The sequence below is a fragment of the Salmo salar genome, chromosome ssa26 (assembly GCF_905237065.1).
Source record: "Salmo salar chromosome ssa26, Ssal_v3.1, whole genome shotgun sequence".
NCBI lineage: Eukaryota > Metazoa > Chordata > Actinopteri > Salmoniformes > Salmonidae > Salmo > Salmo salar.
Genome location: NC_059467.1, coordinates 32,227,501 through 32,244,059, shown reverse-complemented (window position 1 = coordinate 32,244,059; position 16,559 = coordinate 32,227,501). Strand labels below are relative to the sequence as shown.

The window sequence follows — 16,559 nt, the reverse complement described above, 5'->3', positions numbered from 1 at the left end:
ATACTAAGACATGACAGCCTCGCTGAACCGACCTGATCTGCATGCCTTTGCTCCAGGAGCACATGTCTTTACGCAGCAGCAGATTGTTGAGAGTCACAGCTCCAATGATGTAGAACTGCTGCTTCACAACCTGGGTCAGAACACAACCACGGGTCAGAACACAACCTGGGTCAGAACACAACCAGGGGTCAGGGTCAGAACACAACCTGGGGTCAGAACACAACCAAGGGTCAGAACACAACCAAGGGTCAGAACACAACCTGGGGTCAGAACACAACCTGGGGTCAGAAAATGGGGTCAGAACACAACCAAGGGTCAGAACACAACCAAGGGTCAGAACACAACCTGGGGTCAGAACACAACCTGGGGTCAGAACACAACCTGGGGTCAGAACACAACCAGGGGTCAGAACACAACCAAGGGTCAGAACACAACCTGGGGTCAGAACACAACCAGGGGTCAGGGTCAGAACACAACCAAGGGTCAGAACACAACCAGGGGTCAGAACACAACCTGGGGTCAGAACACAACCTGGGGTCCGGGTCAGAACACAACCTGGGGTCAGAACACAACCGGGGTAAGGGTCAGAACACAACCAGGGGTCAGAACACAACCTGGGGGGTCAGAACACAACCTGGGGTCAGAACACAACCAAGGGTCAGAACACAACCTGGGGTCAGAACACAACCTGGGGTCAGGGTCAGAACACAACCAAGGGTCAGAACACAACCTGGGGTCAGAACACAACCAAGGGTCAGAACACAACCAAGGGTCAGAACACAACCTGGGGTCAGAACACAACCTGGGGTCAGAACACAACCTGGGGTCAGAACACAACCAAGGGTCAGAACACAACCAAGGGTCAGAACACAACCTGGGGTCAGAACACAACCACGGGTCAGAACACAACCTGGGTCAGAACACAACCTGGGGTCAGAACACAACCTGGGGTCAGAACACAACCTGGGGTCAGAACACAACCACGGGTCAGAACACAACCTGGGGTCAGAACACAACCTGGGGTCAGAACACAACCTGGGGTCAGAACACAACCTGGGGTCAGGGTCAGAACACAACCTGGGGTCAGAACACAACCGGGGTCAGAACACAACCTGGGGTCAGAACACAACCTGGGGTCAGAACACAACCTGGGGTCAGAACACAACCTGGGGTCAGAACACAACCAAGGGTCAGAACACAACCAGGGGTCAGAACACAACCTGGGGTCAGGGTCAGAACACAACCTGGGGTCAGAACACAACCTGGGGTCAGAACACAACCAAGGGTCAGGGTCAGAACACACACGGACCTGTTTGATGAGTTCAGGGTCGGTGCCGTGCTGACACATGGTGGAGTGGAAAGCGCTGAGCTGGCGTAAGATGGATTCCAGCGTGTAGGTTCCCTCGTCAGCGATGCTCGATGTCCGTTTACGCAGACCGGTCGGCTTAACCCCCGACACCCCCTGGATGGTCTCATGCTCCAACATACCAGAGACTGACACACACACACACACACACACACACACACACACACACACACACACACACACACACACACACACACACACACACACACACACACACACACACACACACACACACACACACACACACACACACACACACACTTGGATGTTCACCCACCCACACACCACTGAGTGGGTCTATGGTCTAAGGCCCTGCATCTCAGTGCAAGAAGCTTCACTACATTCCCTGGTTAGAATCCAGGCTGTATCACATCCGGTCATGATTGGGAGTCCCACAGGGTGGGGAACAATTGGCCCAGCGTCGTCCGGGTTTGGCCGTCATTGTAAATAAGAATTTGTTCTTAACTGACTTGCCTAGTTAAATAAAGGTCCAATAAAAACACACACAGTGGTGTACTCACCAATCATGGGCTGTAGGATGCTCTCCATGCATTTGATGAGCTGCTGGTAGATCTGAATGGCCAGGTCACTGAGGACCTGACGGTACTCAGCCAGGTCAAAGTTAGACAGGCAGTGATCATTCTGCTTAGGAGTGTTGTGCTTCATAAACGACTGCAGGAACAGAGAGGAGGAGGAAGAGAGAAACAGATACAAACACACAAGTTGGAGCATCGCAAGAATAAAGTGTGTCTGTGTTTTGGGGTGTACCTCACCTCCGCTGTACCGTTTCAGACTGTCGTGTGTGTGTGTGTGTGTGTGTGTGTGTGTGTGTGCTGGGTCCGGTCTCACCTCATCTCCGCTGTACTGTTTGAGACAGTGTAGGAAGCGGCAGGTGTTGGACAGCCAGAAAGAGACCGTCTCAAAGTCATCCCCCCGTTTCTGTCAGAGATAAAATGACAATATAGATACTAGTGTAATTACAGTGTTACTACACAAATACAGGAGCAACTTAATGTAGTTTTACTGACATCATAGGGTGTGCGCCCCACATTACATCCTTCCTATACCCTATATAGTGCACTGCTTTAAACCAGAGCCCTGCGCACCTTGAGTATCTTCTTGATGCTGTTGATGGTGGATGTGAGCAGCGTTCTGACCTTCTGGTCATCGTTGACATAGTCAGCATGCCTCAGACACATGAACAGGATGTAGGCTGGCAGGCCTGGGATCAGATTCACCGCTACACCACGAGGCTTCAACTCTGTTACAGATATTCACTGTTACAATAGACTATTGGATTATCTATGTATAAACAGAAAAACTTCTCTCTAACACTCATAGAGAGGTAGAGAGAGAGAGGTAGAGAAAGAAAGGTAGAGAGAGAGGTAGAGAGAGAGGGGTAAATAAAAAAAGGTAGAGAGAGAGGGGTAAATAAAGAAAGGTAGAGAGAGAGATAGAGAGAGGGGTAAATAAAGAAAGGTAGAGAGAGAGGTAGAGAGAGAGGTAGAGAGAGAGAGGGAGAGAGAGAGGGAGAGAGGGAGAGGTAAATAAAGAAAGGTAGAGGGGAAAAAAGGTAGAGGTAGAGAGAGAGAGAGGTAGAGAGAGAGAGAGGTGAGAGAGAGAGAGAGGTAGAGAGAGAGAGGTAGAGAGAGAGAGAGAGGTAAGAGAGAGAGAGAGGTAGAGAGAGAGAGGGAGAGGTAAAGAAAGGTAGAGAGAAAAAAAGGTAGAGGTAGAGAGAGAGAGAGAGAGAGAGAGAGAGAGGTAGAGAGAGAGAGGTGGTGAGAGAGAGAGAGAGAGAGAGAGAGGTAGAGGTGGTGAGAGAGAGAGAGGTAGAGAGAGAGGGAGAGGTAAAGAAAGGTAGAGAGAAAAAAAGGTAGAGGTAGAGAGAGAGAGAGAGAGAGAGAGAGAGGTAGAGAGAGGTGGTGAGAGAGAGAGAGAGAGAGAGAGGTGGTGAGAGAGAGAGAGGTGGTGAGAGAGAGAGGTGGTGAGAGAGCGAGGTGGTGAGAGAGAGAGGTGGTGAGAGAGTTAAAAGAGAGTGCAAGATTGAGAATGGTTTGTGTTCAGGGTTATAGGTCAGAGTGGAGGTTACATACCCAGTATGAGGTTCTTAACCAGTTTCAGCTCATCCTCCTTCTTGTACTCCAACATTCCCTGGAAGTCTTTCTCACGACGAGGAATGTTCACCGGACGGACCGTCTCTTCAACCATCTGACCCGGAGATATAGTCTCAACATGGCCAGCTACACACACACACACGTTTAGGTACACATACACACGGTCAGATAACACAAATTCAGGTCCAACAGACGCCCATCTACACAGACGGTCAGGTACGTCTCCTTCCTTACCTCCCATTTCTCCAATCTTCTTCGAGAACACCTTCAGCTGTTTCTTAAGCTTACGGATAGTTTTATCCTGCTTCTCCAGCTGTTCCATGAGGTCCTGAGAGAGAGAGAGAGAGAGAGAGAGAGAGAGAGAGAGAGAGAGAGAGAGAGAGAGGGTGAGGTTGGCAATAGTCGATCAGTTTATCAAAGCCAAGGGATCAGCAGTCAAACAGGAAGCTGACAATGGTCAAAGTTCAGACAAAAAACAGGCTCCCTTACCCAGTGGGTTGGAGAGAGAGAGGGGGTTGATTTAAAACAGGGGTACTTATTTGGTCCTCTGTGGGGTTAGAGAGGGGGGGTGCTAATTTGAAACAAGGCCTGGCTGTATGTTAACAGAGAGAAGAGGTGCTGGGTTTAACACATTGACCTCCTGTGTGAGTTAGAGAGAAGAGGTGCTCTGCTGGATTTGTCTGTTGTGGGTTAACAGAGTTAAAGTAGAAATCTGACACACACCAAACTTTGTTAGTGGTCACACACGTGCAGAGAAACACACACAATGTCCTTAGACTCGACATACAACCATCCGTCGTAATATGTTGACTTTGGCGCTGCGATATGCTGTTGGATCCTCAGTCCTCAGCATCTCCTGTTAGGTGACATCCACACACACATCAGAGGGTGTTCTCACAGAACACACACACCAGAGGGTGTTCTCACAGAACACACACACCAGAGGGTGTTCTCACAGGACACACACACACACACCAGAGGGTGTTCTCACAGGACACACACACACACACCAGAGGGTGTTCTCACAGAACACACACACCAGAGGGTGTTCTCACAGAACACACACACCAGAGGGTGTTCTCACAGGACACACACACCAGAGGGTGTTCTCACAGGACACACACACACCAGAGGGTGTTCTCACAGGACACACACACCAGAGGGTGTTCTCACAGAACACACACACCAGAGGGTGTTCTCACAGAACACACACACCAGAGGGTGTTCTCACAGGACACACACACCAGAGGGTGTTCTCACAGAACACACACACCAGAGGGTGTTCTCACAGGACACACACACACACCAGAGGGTGTTCTCACAGGACACACACACACACACACCAGAGGGTGTTCTCACAGGACACACACATCAGAGGGTGTTCTCACAGGACACACACACACACCAGAGGGTGTTCTCACAGGACACACACACACACACACCAGAGGGTGTTCTCACAGGACACACACGCCAGAGGGTGTTCTCACAGGACACACACACCAGAGGGTGTTCTCACAGGACGCACACACCAGAGGGTGTTCTCACAGGACACACACATCAGGGTGGTGTTGGACACACACCCCCTCAGTAAAACAGTAAGTATCACAGTAACACTAGCGACCAATAAGGGAAGTGCTGGTTGATGGCAGCAGGTTGTCTTGGTGAGGTGATCTGGTCTGAATATGTATCTGTTTTTTCATTCATCTATGACCTTTTGAACGCTTAAATCATTTCATAAAAGTATTACAATTTGTGTTTTAAAATGTGTGTGTGTGACTGCATGTGTGTACACGTTTGCATGTTTGTAAGCGTGTGTATACATTGGGTGTACAAAACATTAAGGACACCTTCCTAACATTGAGTTGCCCCTCCCCTTTTCCCCTCAGAACAGCCTTAATTGGTTAGGTGTGGAAAGCGTTCCACAGGGATGCTGGCCCATGTTGACTACAATGGTTCCCACAGTAGTGTCAAGTTGGCTAGATGTCCTTTGAGTGGTGAACCATTCTTGATACACACGGGAAACTGTTGAGTGTGAAAAACCCAGCAGCGTTGCAGTTCTTGACACAAACCGGTGCGCCTGACACCTACTACCACACCCCGTTCAAAGGCACTTAAATATTTTGTCTCACCCATTCACCCTCTGAATGCCACACACACAATCCATGTCTCGATTGTTTAAATCCTTCTTTATCCTGTCTCCTCCCCTTCATCTACACTGATTGAAGTGGATTTAACAGGTGACATCAATAAGGGATCATAGTTTTCACCTGGATTCACCTGGTCAGTCTATGTCATGGAAAGAGCAGGTGTCCTTAATGTTTTGTACACTCCGTGTATGTGTGAGTGTATACATGTGTGTGTATCTATGTGTATACATGTGTGTATATATGTGTGTGTATATGTGTATATATATATGTGTGTGTATATATGTGTGTGTATACTATGTGTATACATGTGTGTGTATATATGTGTGTGTATGTGTGTGTATACTATGTGTATACATGTGTGTGTATATGTGTGTATATATGTGTGTGTATATATGTGTATATATGTGTGTGTATATATATGTGTGTGTATACTATGTGTATACATGTGTGTGTATACTATGTGTATACATGTGTGTGTATATGTGTGTGTATATATGTGTATATATGTGTGTGTATATATGTGTGTGTATATATGTGTGTGTATATATGTGTGTGTATATATGTGTATATATGTGTGTGTATATATGTGTGTGTATACTATGTGTATACATGTGTGTGTATATATGTGTATATATATATATATATGTGTATATATGTGTATATATGTGTGTGTGTATATATGTGTGTGTATATGTGTATATATGTGTGTGTATATATGTGTGTGTATATATATATGTGTATACATGTGTGTGTATATATGTGTGTGTATATATGTGTATATATGTGTGCGTATATATGTGTATATATGTGTGTGTATATATATGTGTGTGTATATATATATGTGTGTATATATGTGTATATATGTGTGTGTATATATGTGTGTATATATGTGTGTGTATATATGTGTATATACGTGTGTGTAAGTGTGTAACGTACCAGGTTTTCGTTGGTGAGTCGTGTGATCTCATGCTGTAGACTAGCCTCTATGCGTGCCTCTGGCGGGAGCTGCAGGTTCTGGGCTAGCAGCTGTTGTTGACGGTTATTCTCCTCTTTAACACTCTGTAACTCCCCTCGCAACACCTCCACCTCGTTGTCATAGCTACGCCTCTGCTGCTGCATCTGGCCCTCCAACAGTCTGAGAGGAGAGGTGGGGATGGAGAGAGAAGAAGAGAATCATTCTTCAACTACTATAGGAGATTGGGAAAGCGTGAAGGAGAAAATATGGGATGGAGGGAGCAAGAGCAAACAGCCTCACACCACCCCCGGTCCACACACACACACACACACACACACACACGGTTAACCTGTTGGTCTCCTTTAACCCTTCATATACCAGCCACAGCTCTCCGTCCTCATTCAGCCTATGGAAGTCAGCAGTGGGGAATCTGACAAACAAACACAAAGGAAAGAAAGGGAACAGAAAAAAGGCTAAACAAAGAGGGGGATGAGGGATGATGGTGGACTAGAGGAGGTGGGGTGGTGGTGGACTAGAGGAGGTGGGGTGGTGGTGGACTAGAGGAGGTGGGGTGGTGGTGGACTAGAGGAGGTGGGGGGTGGTGGACTAGAGGAGGTGGGGTGGTGGTGGACTAGAGGAGGTGGGGTGGTGGTGGACTAGAGGAGGTGGGGTGGTGGACTAGAGGAGGTGGGGTGGTGGTGGACTAGAGGAGGTGGGTGGTGGTGGACTAGAGGAGGTGGGGTGGTGGTGGACTAGAGGAGGTGGGGTGGTGGTGGACTAGAGGAGGTGGGATGGTGGTGGACTAGAGGAGGTGGGGTGGTGGTGGACTAGAGGAGGTGGGGGTGGTGGACTAGAGGAGGTGGGGTGGTGGTGGACTAGAGGAGGTGGGGTGGTGGTGGACTAGAGGAGGTGGTGGTGGTGGACTAGAGGAGGTGGGGTGGTGGTGGACTAGAGGAGGTGGGGTGGTGGTGGACTAGAGGAGGTGGGGTGGTGGTGGACTAGAGGAGGTGGGGTGGTGGTGGACTAGAGGAGGTGGGGTGGTGGTGGACTAGAGGAGGTGGGGTGGTGGTGGACTAGAGGAGGTGGGGTGGTGGTGGACTAGAGGAGGTGGGGTGGTGGTGGACTAGAGGAGGTGGGGTGGTGGACTAGAGGAGGTGGGGTGGTGGTGGACTAGAGGAGGTGGGGTGGTGGTGGACTAGAGGAGGTGGGGTGGTGGACTAGAGGAGGTGGGGTGGTGGTGGACTAGAGGAGGTGGGGTGGTGGTGGACTAGAGGAGGTGGGGTGGTGGTGGACTAGAGGAGGTGGGGTGGTGGTGGACTAGAGGAGGTGGGGTGGTGGTGGACTAGGGGAGGTGGGGTGGTGGTGGACTAGAGGAGGTGGGGTGGTGGTGGACTAGGGGAGGTGGGGTGGTGGTGGACTAGAGGAGGTGGGGTGGTGGTGGACTAGAGGAGGTGGGGTGGTGGTGGACTAGAGGAGGTGGGGTGGTGGACTAGAGGAGGTGGGGTGGTGGTGGACTAGAGGAGGTGGGGTGGTGGTGGACTAGAGGAGGTGGGGTGGTGGTGGACTAGGAGAGGTGGGGTGGTGGTGGACTAGAGGAGGTGGGGTGGTGGTGGACTAGGGGAGGTGGGGTGGTGGTGGACTAGAGGAGGTGGGGTGGTGGTGGACTAGGAGAGGTGGGGTGGTGGTGGACTAGAGGAGGTGGGGTGGTGGTGGACTAGGAGGAGGTGGGGTGGTGGTGGACTAGAGGAGGTGGGGTGGTGGTGGACTAGAGGAGGTGGGGGTGGTGGACTAGAGGAGGTGGGGTGGTGGTGGACTAGAGGAGGTGGGGTGGTGGTGGACTAGAGGAGGTGGGGTGGTGGTGGACTAGAGGAGGTGGGGTGGTGGTGGACTAGAGGAGGTGGGTGGTGGTGGACTAGAGGAGGTGGGGTGGTGGTGGACTAGAGGAGGTGGGGTGGTGGTGGACTAGAGGAGGTGGGGTGGTGGACTAGAGGAGGTGGGGTGGTGGTGGACTAGAGGAGGTGGGGTGGTGGTGGACTAGAGGAGGTGGGGTGGTGGTGGACTAGAGGAGGTGGGGTGGTGGTGGACTAGAGGAGGTGGGGTGGTGGTGGACTAGGGGAGGTGGGGTGGTGGTGGACTAGAGGAGGTGGGGTGGTGGTGGACTAGAGGAGGTGGGGTGGTGGTGGACTAGAGGAGGTGGGGTGGTGGTGGACTAGAGGAGGTGGGGTGGTGGTGGACTAGAGGAGGTGGGGTGGTGGACTAGAGGAGGTGGGGTGGTGGTGGACTAGAGGAGGTGGGGTGGTGGTGGACTAGAGGAGGTGGGGTGGTGGTGGACTAGGAGAGGTGGGGTGGTGGTGGACTAGAGGAGGTGGGGTGGTGGTGGACTAGAGGAGGTGGGGTGGTGGTGGACTAGGGGAGGTGGGGTGGTGGTGGACTAGAGGAGGTGGGGTGGTGGTGGACTAGAGGAGGTGGGGTGGTGGTGGACTAGAGGAGGTGGGGTGGTGGTGGACTAGAGGAGGTGGGGTGGTGGTGGACTAGAGGAGGTGGGGTGGTGGTGGACTAGAGGAGGTGGGGTGGTGGACTAGAGGAGGTGGGGTGGTGGTGGACTAGAGGAGGTGGGGTGGTGGTGGACTAGAGGAGGTGGGGTGGTGGTGGACTAGAGGAGGTGGGGTGGTGGTGGACTAGAGGAGGTGGGGTGGTGGACTAGAGGAGGTGGGGTGGTGGTGGACTAGAGGAGGTGGGGTGGTGGTGGACTAGAGGAGGTGGGGTGGTGGTGGACTAGAGGAGGTGGGGTGGTGGTGGACTAGAAGAGGTGGGGTGGTGGTGGACTAGAGGAGGTGGGGTGGTGGTGGACTAGAGGAGGTGGGGTGGTGGTGGACTAGAGGAGGTGGGGTGGTGGTGGACTAGAGGAGGTGGTGGTGGTGGACTAGAGGAGGTGGGGTGGTGGTGGACTAGAGAGAGGTGGGGTGGTGGTGGACTAGAGGAGGTGGGGTGGTGGTGGACTAGAGGAGGTGGGGTGGTGGTGGACTAGAGGAGGTGGGGTGGTGGTGGACTAGAGGAGGTGGGGTGGTGGTGGACTAGGAGAGGTGGGGTGGTGGTGGACTAGAGGAGGTGGGGTGGTGGTGGACTAGAGGAGGTGGGGTGGTGGTGGACTAGAGGAGGTGGGGTGGTGGTGGACTAGGAGGAGGTGGGGTGGTGGTGGACTAGGAGAGGTGGGGTGGTGGTGGACTAGGGGAGGTGGGGTGGTGGTGGACTAGAGGAGGTGGGGTGGTGGTGGACTAGAGGAGGTGGGGTGGTGGTGGACTAGAGGAGGTGGGGTGGTGGTGGACTAGGAGGAGGTGGGGTGGTGGTGGACTAGAGAGAGGTGGGGTGGTGGTGGACTAGAGGAGGTGGGGTGGTGGTGGACTAGAGGAGGTGGGGTGGTGGACTAGAGGAGGTGGGGTGGTGGTGGACTAGAGGAGGTGGGGTGGTGGTGGACTAGAGGAGGTGGGGTGGTGGTGGACTAGAGGAGGTGGGGTGGTGGTGGACTAGAGGAGGTGGGGTGGTGGTGGACTAGAGGAGGTGGGGTGGTGGTGGACTAGAGGAGGTGGGGTGGTGGTGGACTAGAGGAGGTGGGGTGGTGGTGGACTAGAGGAGGTGGGGTGGTGGTGGACTAGAGGAGGTGGGGTGGTGGTGGACTAGAGGAGGTGGGGTGGTGGTGGACTAGAGGAGGTGGGGTGGTGGTGGACTAGAGGAGGTGGGGTGGTGGTGGACTAGAGGAGGTGGGGTGGTGGTGGACTAGAGGAGGTGGGGTGGTGGTGGACTAGAGGAGGTGGGGTGGTGGTGGACTAGAGGAGGTGGGGTGGTGGACTAGAGGAGGTGGGGTGGTGGTGGACTAGAGGAGGTGGGGTGGTGGTGGACTAGAGGAGGTGGGGTGGTGGTGGACTAGAGGAGGTGGGGTGGTGGTGGACTAGAGGAGGTGGGGTGGTGGTGGACTAGAGGAGGTGGGGTGGTGGTGGACTAGAGGAGGTGGGGTGGTGGTGGACTAGAGGAGGTGGGGTGGTGGTGGACTAGAGAGAGGTGGGGTGGTGGTGGACTAGAGGAGGTGGGGTGGTGGTGGACTAGAGGAGGTGGGGTGGTGGTGGACTAGAGGAGGTGGGGTGGTGGTGGACTAGAGGAGGTGGGGTGGTGGTGGACTAGAGGAGGTGGGGTGGTGGTGGACTAGAGGAGGTGGGGTGGTGGTGGACTAGAGGAGGTGGGGTGGTGGTGGACTAGAGGAGGTGGGGTGGTGGTGGACTAGAGGAGGTGGGGTGGTGGTGGACTAGAGGAGGTGGGGTGGTGGTGGACTAGAGGAGGTGGGGTGGTGGTGGACTAGAGGAGGTGGGGTGGTGGTGGACTAGGGGAGGTGGGGTGGTGGTGGACTAGAGGAGGTGGGGTGGTGGTGGACTAGAGGAGGTGGGGTGGTGGTGGACTAGAGGAGGTGGGGTGGTGGTGGACTAGGGGAGGTGGGGTGGTGGTGGACTAGAGGAGGTGGGGTGGTGGTGGACTAGAGGAGGTGGGGTGGTGGTGGACTAGAGGAGGTGGGGTGGTGGACTAGAGGAGGTGGGGTGGTGGTGGACTAGAGGAGGTGGGGTGGTGGTGGACTAGAGGAGGTGGGGTGGTGGTGGACTAGAGGAGGTGGGGTGGTGGTGGACTAGAGGAGGTGGGGTGGTGGTGGACTAGAGGAGGTGGGGTGGTGGTGGACTAGAGGAGGTGGGGTGGTGGTGGACTAGAGGAGGTGGGGTGGTGGTGGACTAGAGGAGGTGGGGTGGTGGTGGACTAGAGGAGGTGGGGTGGTGGTGGACTAGAGGAGGTGGGGTGGTGGTGGACTAGAGGAGGTGGGGTGGTGGTGGACTAGAGGAGGTGGGGTGGTGGTGGACTAGAGGAGGTGGGGTGGTGGTGGACTAGAGGAGGTGGGGTGGTGGTGGACTAGAGGAGGTGGGGTGGTGGTGGACTAGAGGAGGTGGGGTGGTGGTGGACTAGAGGAGGTGGGGTGGTGGTGGACTAGAGGAGGTGGGGTGGTGGTGGACTAGAGGAGGTGGGGTGGTGGTGGACTAGAGGAGGTGGGGTGGTGGTGGACTAGGGGAGGTGGGGTGGTGGTGGACTAGAGGAGGTGGGGTGGTGGTGGACTAGAGGAGGTGGGGTGGTGGTGGACTAGAGGAGGTGGGGTGGTGGTGGACTAGAGGAGGTGGGGTGGTGGTGGACTAGAGGAGGTGGGGTGGTGGTGGACTAGAAGAGGTGGGGTGGTGGTGGACTAGAGGAGGTGGGGTGGTGGTGGACTAGAGGAGGTGGGGTGGTGGTGGACTAGAGGAGGTGGGGTGGTGGTGGACTAGAGGAGGTGGGGTGGTGGTGGACTAGAGGAGGTGGGGTGGTGGTGGACTAGAGGAGGTGGGGTGGTGGTGGACTAGAGGAGGTGGGGTGGTGGTGGACTAGGGGAGGTGGGGTGGTGGTGGACTAGAGAGAGGTGGGGTGGTGGTGGACTAGAGGAGGTGGGGTGGTGGTGGACTAGAGGAGGTGGGGTGGTGGTGGACTAGAGGAGGTGGGGTGGTGGTGGACTAGAGGAGGTGGGGTGGTGGTGGACTAGAGGAGGTGGGGTGGTGGTGGACTAGAGGAGGTGGGGTGGTGGTGGACTAGAGGAGGTGGGGTGGTGGTGGACTAGGAGAGGTGGGGTGGTGGTGGACTAGAGGAGGTGGGGTGGTGGTGGACTAGGAGAGGTGGGGTGGTGGTGGACTAGAGGAGGTGGGGTGGTGGTGGACTAGAAGAGGTGGGGTGGTGGTGGACTAGAGGAGGTGGGGTGGTGGTGGACTAGAGGAGGTGGGGTGGTGGTGGACTAGAAGAGGTGGGGTGGTGGTGGACTAGGAGAGGTGGGGTGGTGGTGGACTAGAAGAGGTGGGGTGGTGGTGGACTAGAGGAGGTGGGGTGGTGGTGGACTAGAGGAGGTGGGGTGGTGGTGGACTAGAGGAGGTGGGGTGGTGGTGGACTAGAGGAGGTGGGGTGGTGGTGGACTAGAGGAGGTGGGGTGGTGGTGGACTAGGAGAGGTGGGGTGGTGGTGGACTAGAGGAGGTGGGGTGGTGGTGGACTAGAGGAGGTGGGGTGGTGGTGGACTAGAGGAGGTGGGGTGGTGGTGGACTAGGAGAGGTGGGGTGGTGGTGGACTAGAGGAGGTGGGGTGGTGGAGGACTAGAGGAGGTGGGGTGGTGGTGGACTAGAGGAGGTGGGGTGGTGGTGGACTAGAGGAGGTGGGGTGGTGGTGGACTAGAGGAGGTGGGGTGGTGGTGGACTAGAGGAGGTGGGGTGGTGGTGGACTAGAGGAGTGGGGTGGTGGTGGACTAGGAGAGGTGGGGTGGTGGTGGACTAGGAGAGGTGGGGTGGTGGTGGACTAGAGGAGATGGGGTGATGGTGGACTAGGAGAGGTGGGGTGGTGGTGGACTAGAGGAGGTGGGGTGGTGGTGGACTAGAGGAGGTGGGGTGGTGGTGGACTAGAGGAGGTGGGGTGGTGGTGGACTAGAAGAGGTGGGGTGGTGGTGGACTAGAGGAGGTGGGGTGGTGGTGGACTAGAGGAGGTGGGGTGGTGGTGGACTAGAGGAGGTGGGGTGGTGGTGGACTAGAGGAGGTGGGGTGGTGGTGGACTAGAGGAGGTGGGGTGGTGGTGGACTAGAGGAGAAGGGGTGGTGGTGGACTAGAGGTGGGGTGGTGGTGGACTAGGAGAGGTGGGGTGGTGGTGGACTAGAGAAGTTGGTGAGTTGGTGGAGGACAAGAGGAGGTGGACTGGAGGAGGACTAGAGGAGGTGGGGTGGTGGAGGACTAGAGGAGGTGGGGTGGTGGAGGACTAGAGGAGGTGGGGTGGTGGAGGACTAGAGGAGGTGGGGTGGTGGAGGACTAGAGGAGGTGGGGTGGTGGTGGACTAGAGGAGGCGGGGTGGTGGTGGACTAGAGGAGGGGGTGGTGGTGGACTAGAGGAGGGGGTGGTGGTGGACTAGAGGAGGTGGGGTGGTTGTGGACTAGAGGAGGTGGGGTGGTGGTGGACTAGAGGAGGTGGGGTGGTGGTGGACTAGAGGAGGTGGGGTGGTGGTGGACTAGAGGAGGTGGGGTGGTGGTGGACTAGAGGAGGTGGGGTGGTGGTGGACTAGAGGAGGTGGGGTGGTGGTGGACTAGAGGAGGTGGGGTGGTGGTGGACTAGAGGAGGTGGGGTGGTGGTGGACTAGAGGAGGTGGGGTGGTGGTGGACTAGAGGAGGTGGGGTGGTGGTGGACTAGAGGAGGCGGGGTGGTGGTGGACTAGAGGAGGCGGGGTGGTGGTGGACTAGAGGAGGCGGGGTGGTGGTGGACTAGAGGAGGTGGGGTGGTGGTGGACTAGAGGAGGTGGGGTGGTGGTGGACTAGAGGAGGTGGGGTGGTGGTGGACTAGGAGAGGTGGGGTGGTGGTGGACTAGAGGAGATGGGGTGGTGGTGGACTAGGAGAGGTGGGGTGGTGGTGGACTAGAGGAGGTGGGGTGGTGGTGGACTAGGAGAGGTGGGGTGGTGGTGGACTAGAGGAGATGGGGTGGTGGTGGACTAGGAGAGGTGGGGTGGTGGTGGACTAGAGGAGGTGGGGTGGTGGTGGACTAGAGGAGGTGGGGTGGTGGTGGACTAGAGGAGGTGGGGTGGTGGTGGACTAGAGGAGGTGGGGTGGTGGTGGACTAGAGGAGGTGGGGTGGTGGTGGACTAGAGGAGAAGGGGTGGTGGTGGACTAGAGGTGGGGTGGTGGTGGACTAGAGGAGGTGGGGTGGTGGTGGACTACAGAAGTTGGTGAGTTGGTGGAGGACAAGAGGAGGTGGACTGGAGGAGGACTAGAGGAGATGGGGTGGTGGAGAACTAGAGGAGGTGGGGTGGTGGAGGACTAGAGGAGGTGGGGTGGTGGAGGACTAGAGGAGGTGGGGTGGTGGAGGACTAGAGGAGGTGGGGTGGTGGTGGACTAGAGGAGGGGGGTGGTGGTGGACTAGAGGAGGGGGTGGTGGTGGACTAGAGGAGGGGGTGGTGGTGGACTAGAGGAGGTGGGGTGGTTGTGGACTAGAGGAGGGGGTGGTGGTGGACTAGAGGAGGCGGGTGGTGGTGGACTAGAGGAGGCGGGGTGGTGGTGGACTAGAGGAGGCGGGGTGGTGGTGGACTAGAGGAGGCGGGGTGGTGGTGGACTAGAGGAGGCGGGGTGGTGGTGGACTAGAGGAGGTGGGGTGGTGGTGGACTAGAGGAGGTGGGGTGGTGGTGGACTAGGAGGAGGTGGGGTGGTGGTGGACTAGAGGAGGTGGGGTGGTGGTGGACTAGAGGAGGTGGGGTGGTGGTGGACTAGAGGAGGCGGGGTGGTGGTGGACTAGAGGAGGCGGGGTGGTGGTGGACTAGAGGAGGTGGGGTGGTGGTGGACTAGAGGAGGCGGGGTGGTGGTGGACTAGAGGAGGCGGGGGTGGTGGTGGACTAGAGGAGGTGGGGTGGTGGAGGACTAGAGGAGGTGGGGTGGTGGTGGACTAGAGGAGGTGGGGTGGTTGTGGACTAGGGGAGGTGGGGGGGTGGTGGTGGACTAGAGGTGGGGTGGTGGTGGACTAGAGGTGGGGTGGTGGTGGACTAGAGGTGGGGTGGTGGTGGACTAGGAGAGGTGGGGTGGTGCAGTCTCATGCTGTGTGTGTGTGTGTGTGTGTGTGTGCTTGTTGTGCTTAGTATTCTGAATCAATGTGTGTTTAGAACAGGGGTTGGAACCAGTTCAGGGAACAGAACCAACAACTGGAAAATAAAGACATTTTTCAAGGAACAGGATGGATTTGATTTACTAACTACAAAAAGGTCAGAAATGTTTTTATTTGAATTCTGGTGCTGCTCTGCACAAACCAGCAGGACTGGTCCAACGTTAAGACAACTTTCTGAAGTTCAAAGACATTCAAAGTTCCTTCATATAAGCCGCTCTTCCGAAGGTATAATTCTGTGGGTCTAATTCAGATGATGCATGTCATAACAACAAGATGCCCACCGTTTCAAGCCAATCCTCCTCCACCCTCCCACTCTTTCCCCACCCGGAAAATTTCAGTCGCATCCAACGCCCTACATTCGTCTGTCCAATGCATGTAAATAGCTTGACCGCTTCATAGCAACCTGCTATATCCTCACCGATTGGTGAAGTCATTTCATGTCGAGCTAAATGTTAAATAAAAGTTAATTTCAGAGGTATATAAAGGAACAGAAAGGAATGATATTAATCTTTGCTTTTTGTTGGGTTCGAACTGGTTCAGAACTTTATTTTGCTGGTCGGAACAAAAAAAATGTATGTTTCTGTTCAGAACAAAACAATTGGAAAATAATTTAGGTTCCAACCCCTGGTAGAGAACAAGCAAAATGATCACAATCTGAAATGACAAGGATTCTGAATGCCACGTAACACACAGGGTGGTAGCAACATGATGGAACTAACAAAACACAACACAGGGTGGTAGCAACATGATGGAACTAACAAAACACAACACAGGGTGGTAGCAACATGATGGAACTAACAAAACACAACACAGGGTGGTAGCAACATGATGGAACTAACAAAACACAACACAGGGTGGTAGCAACATGATGGAACTAACAAAACACAACACAGGGTGGTAGCAACATGATGGAACTAACAAAACACAACACAGGGTGGTAGCAACATGATGGAACTAACAAAACACAACACAGGGTGGTAGCAACATGATGGAACTAACAAAACACAACACAGGGTGTTAGCAACATGATGGAACTAACAAAACACAACACAGGGTGTTAGCAACATGATGGAACTAACAAAACACAACACAGGGTGGTAGCAACATGATGGAACTAACAAAACACAACACAGGGTGGTAGCAACATGATGGAACTAACAAAACACAACACAGGGTGGTAGCAACATGATGGAACTAACAAAACACAACACAGGGTGGTAGCAACATGATGGAACTAACAAAACACAACACA

General features: G+C 55.0%; 1 protein-coding gene across 16 annotated transcripts in view; it reads right to left on the bottom strand.

Moving 5' to 3' along the window:
* Positions 1 to 16,559, bottom strand: part of LOC106587673 (unconventional myosin-Va) — a 98,364-nt gene that overhangs the window by 6,496 nt on the left and 75,309 nt on the right. For 10 of the 16 annotated variants that reach the window (XR_006762257.1, XR_006762254.1, XR_006762256.1 and 7 more), the window contains 10 exons: positions 6,932 to 7,012; positions 6,564 to 6,762; positions 4,268 to 4,336; positions 3,715 to 3,808; positions 3,460 to 3,606; positions 2,473 to 2,627; positions 2,216 to 2,305; positions 1,888 to 2,038; positions 1,310 to 1,494; positions 33 to 130 (listed from right to left, as the gene is read on the bottom strand). Coding sequence is in view for 11 of the 16 variants with exons in the window: in XM_045708922.1 (XP_045564878.1) it covers positions 33 to 130; positions 1,310 to 1,494; positions 1,888 to 2,038; positions 2,216 to 2,305; positions 2,473 to 2,627; positions 3,460 to 3,606; positions 3,715 to 3,808; positions 4,268 to 4,336; positions 6,564 to 6,762; positions 6,932 to 7,012 (1,269 nt within the window). In the remaining 5 variants the exon portion in view is untranslated. The remainder of the gene's footprint in view (positions 1 to 32; positions 131 to 1,309; positions 1,495 to 1,887; positions 2,039 to 2,215; positions 2,306 to 2,472; positions 2,628 to 3,459; positions 3,607 to 3,714; positions 3,809 to 4,267; positions 4,337 to 6,563; positions 6,763 to 6,931; positions 7,013 to 16,559) is intronic. The other 6 variants (XM_045708928.1, XM_045708933.1, XM_045708929.1 and 3 more) reach the window with 3 other exon arrangements.